An 8,200-nucleotide genomic window follows, 5' to 3' on the forward strand; every position below is an offset into this window, starting at 1 on the left:
ATTTAGGGCTAATTTAAAATCTATCCTAAAGCGAACAGGCAGCCAGTGGAGCGAGGCCAGAACTGGGCTGATGTGCTCATGTTTTTTTGTTTTGGTGAGGAGGCGTGCGGCTGCATTCTGCACCAGTTGTAGGCGGCGAAGCAGGGATTTGTCGATGCCTGTGTTATGATCTACCGTGTCAAAGGCGGCTGTGAGGTCAAGGAGTAGTAGTATGGATGGGTTGCCTGCATCAGCAGCTGAAATCAGGTCATTTAAGACACGGAGGAGGGCCGTTTCAGTGCTGTGTCGTGGTTTAAAGCCAGATTGGAATTTATCATGAATGTTGTTGTGTTCATGGAATGATTGTAGCTGTATGTAGACTATGCACTCCAGGATTTTTGATACAAATGGCATGGTAATTGTGAAATGGGTTGAACATTTTCAAAGACTTGGGCTTCTTTATCCGGGGCTGGACCACAGCATGCTTGAAGGCAGCCGGGACACATCCAGTGCTGAGGCAGGCATTTAGTAGAGGTAATAATACGGGGAGGACAGAGTCAGGCAGTGGCATGGTTTCAGTAAAAGGCAAGGTATGGCGAGGAGGGAGGGGGGTTGACATTCGAATTCTAAATCAACATAAAAAATTGTAATAAAAAATAAAAAAAATACGTTTTTTTTTTTTTTTTTTTTGCCAAGGTATACCAGAACGCCGCCCCTGGAGTCAGGTACTTCTTTTAGGATGCGTGAGGGGAGTGCATCAGAGGGGCAGTTTGTTGGTCGCAGGTGTTTAATGGCATCGGAAAGGGAGGAGAGGGAGACCGGGGCAAACTGGTCAAAAACAGCAGGCAGTGGGTGGGGGGGGGGGGGGGGGGGGGGGAAGAGGGGGTGGGGGGGGAAAGGGGGAGAGAGATCTGAGGGCAGAGACTTTGCTGATGAAGAAATGTTGGAAGCCTTCACATAGAGCTAATGAGGGTACAACAGAGGGAGTGGCACAGGGGTTGATGAGGGAGTTTAGGACTTTGAACAAGGCCTGGGGTTTATTGGAATTTTTTGTGACTAGGTTGGAAATGTAAGTTGTTTTTGCAATTTTGACAGCCGTTTGGTAGGTGGACAGAGCGCTGTGTAGGATTTGGAGGGAGACATGCAACCTGTCTTTCCTCCACTTCCTCTCGGCACGTCTACATGCACATCTAAGAGCACGAGTGGATTAATTTAGCCAGGGTGTCGGGAGGGGTTTTATGCGTTTCGTTTTAAAAGGTGCTACATTATTTAAAATATCGGTGCATGACTCGTTGAACATGGAGAGATAGTCATCGATATTTGGGACACTGTTTGCATTCAAGACACAGATTGGGGAGCTGGAGAAAGCATCAGAAAAATGGGCAGCAGTGTCAGAGGTAAACGTGCAGGATTCTTTTGTAGGTACATGGGGGGAAATAGCAGAGCAGGGGATTTTAGTGGTAAAGAAGTAAAGAAGTATGATGTCACAATCAAAGATCGTAAAATGGCATAGGGAGAGTTAGAAATAAAAATAAAACTATAAAACGGAGAGAAATATATACATACCAATAAAACAATATGGGACCTAAAGTTTAAACACCACATGACTCCTGTGCTGTGAAGAGTTCTATTGACAAGGTAGGATCATAACCGATTCAGAGCCTTGATCTTGACGCCGGCCAGTTTTCCAGGAGGGTTGATCAGGATGGCGTGATGGACCATATCAGAAGCTGCTGAGATCTAAAACATCTACAGCATCAGCTGCAAGGAGGAGGTCATTAGTAACCTTAACACAGGAACGCTCATTGCTGTGAAGAGCTCTAAAACTGAAATGTCTCTGATATATTTGTATTATTATTCATGAATGATAATAGCTTAAAGGAAGAAAGATGACTTGGAAATGGGTTTATAATTGCTAAGAACAAGGGGATCCAGTGTACCTAGACCTCCATGTACCATACATGTTTCAAAATGTATTTAATGAGCCTGTGTGTATGTGTGTGTGTGTGTGTGTGTGTGTGTGTGTGTTTCTGTGTGTTTCTGTGTGTGTGCTTGTTGCGATAAGGCTTTTCATTAGTGTTTCCCCACACACAGCCTGAGGGCAACAGCTCTGACCCTGATCATCTGTCATCTCTCTCTCTCTCTTCCTCCTTTTCTCCCTCTATCCCTAACCCCCTCTCTCTTACACCGTATCTCTTTCACCCTCACTCGATCTCATGCTCGCTTTCTCTCTTGTTTCTGTCAGACACACGCAAACACAAGCACACACACACACACAAATAGGGCCTGGGCCAATTGGCTGCTGTGTGTGCGCATGTGTGTCTGATTGGATACAACATAAGCGGTGTCAGGCCGTCGTATGATGTGATTAATAGCCCGCATGGTCAGCCATACATCTCCATGCCTGATAGAAACAGAAATAGATAAACAGCAGATTCCTTCTTGCCAACATGGATACAACACTGTACTAACCTACATCATTGGATGTCTATCAGAAACCCCATATCTACCGTAGGGTTGTCCTCCACTAGAGACATTCCTAATCAACTAATAGTCAAATGATTTGTAGGTGAATCGATTAAAGTATCTAATGTGTACCATTTTCGTTTTCCACGTGTGATAATGCAGAGGGACCTCTTTAAATGTTTACCAGAGATGTGTTCGTAATTTTTCAGGAAATTCAACATGGATGAAAAAACTTGAAAATCAACTAATCGACTAACAACGTTTTGGCAGACTACTTTGCAGACTTAATGTATAAATATAAAAATGTTAAATGTAATTTAGGCTGTCACAAAGTACCATGCCACGCCACTAGGGACATATTGGTTAATCGTGAGTGAGTGAGTGAGTGAGTGAGTGAGTGAGTGAGTGAGTGAGTGAGTGAGTGAGTGAGTGAGAGAGAGAACTAATGGGGATTCTTAAAGAGTAGTTTATTCATTGTAAAATATGAGTCTTGACTGTGTGTGTGATTGTGTTGCAGGTACATTCCGAGGTGTGTGTAAGAAGATTGATCATTTTCCAGAGGATGCAGACTATGAAGCAGACGCAGCAGAATACCTTCTCCGTAAGTCTCTCTCACACACACACACACACACACACACACACACACACACACACACACACACACACACACACACACACACACACACACACACACACACACACACACACACACACACACACACACACACACAGAGAGAGAGAGAGAGAGAGAGAGAGAGAGAGAGAGAGAGAGAGAGAGAGAGAGAGAGAGAGAGAGAGAGAGAGAGAGAGAGGACGTTGGTAGACAGAGAGAAACTGTTGGTAGAGAGAATGATACCTTTGTTAGACAGAAAGAAAGAGAGAGATACTATCTATCTATCTATCTATCTATCTATCTATCTATCTATCTATCTATCTATCTATCTATCTATCTATCTATCTATCTATCTATCTGTCTGTCTGTCTGTCTGTCTGTCTGTCTGTCTGTCTGTCTGTCTGTCTGTCTGTCTGTCTGTCTGTCTGTCTGTCTGTCTGTCTGTCTGTCTGTCTGTCTGTCTGTCTGTCTGTCTGTCTATTTATCTATCTATCTATCTATCTATCTATCTATCTATCTATCTATCTATCTATCTATCTATCTATCTATCTATCTATCTATCTATCTATCTATCTATCTATCTATCTATCTATCTATCTATCTATCTATCTATCTATCTATCTATCTATCTATCTATCTATCTATCTATCTATCTATCACTAGTGTGGCATACAGTATGGTAGGTTCCAAGTGAAAGAGAAGTGGAGAACAAATGAAAGAAACTGAAAAAAGTTGAAGAAAGACAGAAGAGACAAGGAGTGGTCTATCCGTAGAGTGTGTTATCTTCTACTGGCAGAACAAGAGAACGACAGAAGAGAAGAAGGGGTGTGGCTTGTGTTGTTATTTTGCTGCTCCACTGAGCACAGGGCAACATCCCCAGAGGCAGCCAATAGGATAGCAGGCCTGGGTGCTGGCCAGCCAATGGGGAGAGGGGACTGAGACCGACATTTGATACTGCCCAGGGGTGTGGGCCACGGGGGTGGGACTAAACCCTCAATCACGCAACACCACTGGTTACACGGGCTGTCAATCAACACCTTAGAATGTTTTGGAAAACAACAAGGCAATAAGAAAGCAGGGTTGGTCAAATGATGGAGCAAATTATCTATCTATCTATCTATCTATCTATCTATCTATCTATCTATCTATCTATCTATCTATCTATCTATCTATCTATCTATCTATCTATCTATCTATCTATCTATCTATCTATCTATCTATCTATCTATCTATCTATCTATCTATCTCTCTCTCTCTCTCTCTCTCTCTCTCTCTCTCTCTCTCTCTCTATATATATATATATATATATTATGGCTGTCAAAGTTAACGCGGTATTAACACGTTAACGCACAATTCTATTAACGCCACTATTTTTTTTAACTCACGATAAACTTTTTAGAAAATGTCAATTTTTTTTCTTCTTTTTTTACTATATATATATATATATTTTTTTTTTACTAGACTTCACTCAGGTGTATTATTGATACTTTCATTAATACTATGTTTGTTTCTGACTCAAAGTGTGTGTGTGTTTGTGTGCATGTGCGTGTGCGTGTGTGTGTGTGTGCGTGCGTGCGTGTGTGTGTGTGTGTGAGAGATAGAGAGAGAGAGAGGGGGGGTGACAGATATGAGGAAGGGGCAAGAGAGAAATAGAGCTGGGAGAGTGTGTGTGTGAGAGAGAGGGAGGGGGTGTGAGTACTCAGCCCTTGTGGGGGTGAATGTACAGTAACAAGTTCCTAACGTTTTCTTTACCCTATTATTTCATGCACACTTTATTCATTGTATTAAATTATTATTTCCTTTTAAATTATTTTGTGCATCACTCTGTTTTGAATTTGATTTGCAATGCATGATGGTCATCCTTTTGTGTTAAATGGCTGCATAAAGCAAGCATTTGTTGACTCTCATGTTGATAAGAGTATTAAAACTTGGAACTTGAAAAAGATCTGTTTAAGGTAGATAAAATCATTGTTTTTCAAATGCGATTAATTTGCGATTAAACGCGAGTTAACTATGGACAATCATGCGATTAATCAGATTAAATATTTTTATCGATTGGCAGCACTAATATATACAGTATACACACACACATTAGTGATATTAGTGAACAGGACAGTGCCTTGTAGAAAAAGGTTACTAGAGAAGTAACCTCACTGTACCTCACTGTATATTGTATATGTATATTGACTGAACTGAACTGAACATTCCTTTACTTACTTTCTTTGTACTGTATGTAGCACACTCTCGGGTGCTCATACAGAAACAAGCATTTCATCATAAAGTATTCTGTATTTTATTATGACAAATAATAAACAAACTTGAACTTGAAGTTAAATGAGAATCTCAAGCGGCTAGGAAGAAGATTAAGTTGAGAAGCATTTCATTGACCAGAGGGAAGGTAATAGAGAGGAAGTTTTACGTACAGTAGATGAGGAGGAAATTCCATCGATAAGGGACAAGCCAGTGAAAGGTTTGGGTAGGTGGTATAATGAGGATTTGAATGATAGTGAACAGATAGAGCAACTTACATTACATTTACATTCAGTCATTTAGCTGACACTTTTATCCAAAGCGACTTACTGTACAGGTTCTGTACGACAAGTCAGCAGGAAGGGTACGACTCTTACAACTGAGTCATCAAACAGTGCTGAAGCTTGGGTGCTGCAGTGATGAGTGCATAGTAGTAAAGACTTAGGAAAGATGTTGTATAAAGGATAGGAAGGATAATTGAAGTTCCTCTGTGTATTAGTGTGGCGTTGTACGGGAAAGGTATTCTCCAGCTACCAGTAACTAGTCTAACTGACGCCTAGTAGATAGATAATCCCGAAACCAGTCACAGACACCTACCATCCAAGATAGATACTTTTTTTAGAAGCAGGTGGTGATCGACTGTATCAAAGGCTTTTGACAAATCTACAAAGAGGGTAGCACAATGTTTCTTCTTATTTAATGCTGAGATTATATAATTTGTAACCAAAGTGATGGCTGTAGTACTGTGATTGGCTCTAAAACCAAATTGATGAGGACTGAGAAAACATAAGAAAAGAAAAAATTTAAGTGGATTATTTACTAGGTTTTCCAGGACTTTAGCTATAAAGGTAACCTGGAGATAGGACGATAATTATCCAAGTTGTTCCTATCACCTCCCTTATGCAAAGAAATCACCCGAGCGGATTTCCAAACTAGAGGAAATGTACCTGAGGTAATGGAAAGATTAAATATGAATGTTAAGTCAGTGATAACTGGTGCAGACAATTACATTTTAAAAAGACTCTTAAGTGATCCTCACCAGTAGAACAATTATAATCAATGGATTGCAACACATCAACTACATCTAACTATGCAAATGGCTGAAAGGAGAAATGTGAAGTCAGGCCCACAGGGCACAAACAATCAGAGGCAACATCAGCAGAACAGGGTCCATTAGAAGTGCTATCAAATAAATGACCAGCCTCTGCAAAATGCCTAAAGGCGAGACAAATTTCATTGTCATCAAAAATCACACAGTTATCAACATAAATACGTGAAGGCAATCCAAAACATAGCCAGATTAGAATATGAGCTAGTTGGGCGGTCAGGTGGCGTAGCGGAGATTGTGCTCGTCACCAATGCAAGAGGCTGCGGTCTCGACTCCCAGAGTCAGCATTGCTTGGGGCTTGGGCTGATCGTCATACTAACCCGTTTGGCTGGGTTAGGGGGAGGGAAGTCGAGGGTGGTAATCTGGCATTGTGTTCAGCGACGCCTACAGGTCAGGTCTGGGCGCTTGCTCAGCGGAGGCAGGACTTGATGAAGGCAGCGTGACCTGCCACGTGTTACACTTCACCAATGCGAGTCCTCGCTGCCAGGTGAAACAAGAGTCACTGGCTGTCGCCGTGCGTGTCGGAGGAAGCGTGCGGATGACTTCAGGGTTCCCTTGTACCGACCAGTAGGAGAACATGCGCACAACAAACAGGTAGGGGAGGGGGGGAATTGGCACAACGACAAAAATTGGGAGAGGGAGAAAACAGAAAAATCTGAGAAAGAGAGGATAAAAAAAAATTAAGAAAATAATATGAGCTAGTGACTAGCTCCAGGTAACAATCAGCTTTAGATTTTCTTACGGCCGCAATACATTTGTTTCTGATTTGTCTAAAGAAAAGCCAGGCACACAACCATGCAGCACTTCTCTAAACAAAGTTGACAGAACACACACACACACACACGCAGGCACACACACACGCAGGCACGCATGCATGCACACGCGCACATTTTAATATCGTTATTTGTGTTCACATTTTAGACAGAATTCCTTGAACACAAACAATAATAGGTGCACAAACTAATCTTGGAATCTCTAAATGATAATATGAATCTAGTCCAAGTCTATGGATACAGGAAGCAGCATCTCCTCCAAATGTGGTGATTGCCAATTATCACAGATATAGAGCAGAACTTTAACAATGCCTCAGCTTTTGGCTTACACATTCCTGCCATCTGCAGTCCTCTCACTACTAATCTATGGACATTATCTAGGCTTCCAAATATAAGCAATTTACATTTGTACCCAAGCTGTGTAATAGCATCCTTGAGCAGTTGGTACTTTAAAACATTGTTAAGAAGTGCCTCTTCCAGACTGTAATCAAAAGTGCATCCTACTTCTAAAATGGTGACCTCTCTACTGTCCTCATCTACAACAACCACATCTGGTGTATTAGCTGTACCAAGACATCATATTCAGTATTATAGTAGTTGAAACACAAGAGTCTAGTTGGAAGGACCTGTAATCTGGCTGTAACTGCAAACATGACTATGTCCTCATCAACTGTAGAATTCTGTATTGAATGAGAAACAGGAAGGCAAGGTAGCTTTCCTTGTAGTTTTAAACCATGCAGCCCAATGTTGTTGCTGTCTCTGTTGTTGTAACTTTACAAGGTACCTCCGTGCATTGATTTGGTGCTAAATGATGTTCAGTATCAACAGTAGCCCTTACTTATAACAAGTGATGCCACAGATTACTTGTAAAAGTAATCTGATTACTGATTACTGATTACTCCTTTAAAAAGTAATCTAAGTTACTTTACTGATTACTTGATTATCAGAGTAACTTAGTTACTTTGAAAGTAACTAGGTTACGAAGTCGTCGTCGTTCCCCCAACAGTTTTT

At 41.3% G+C, this 8,200-nt stretch overlaps 1 protein-coding gene across 1 annotated transcript in view; it reads left to right on the forward strand.

Annotated features, from left to right (window-relative positions):
* cacng3b (calcium channel, voltage-dependent, gamma subunit 3b) overlaps nt 1-8,200 on the forward strand; it is a gene marked incomplete at both ends in the record, with an annotated part of 94,198 nt that overhangs the window by 63,774 nt on the left and 22,224 nt on the right. Inside the window, one exon of the mRNA XM_084329086.1 lies at nt 2,963-3,046. Coding sequence (XP_084185212.1) covers nt 2,963-3,046 — 84 coding nt within the window. The remainder of the gene's footprint in view (nt 1-2,962; nt 3,047-8,200) is intronic.

Source organism: Notolepis coatsorum (assembly GCF_963971535.1).
Source record: "Notolepis coatsorum genome assembly, chromosome: 14".
NCBI classification, from domain to species: domain Eukaryota; kingdom Metazoa; phylum Chordata; class Actinopteri; order Aulopiformes; family Paralepididae; genus Notolepis; species Notolepis coatsorum.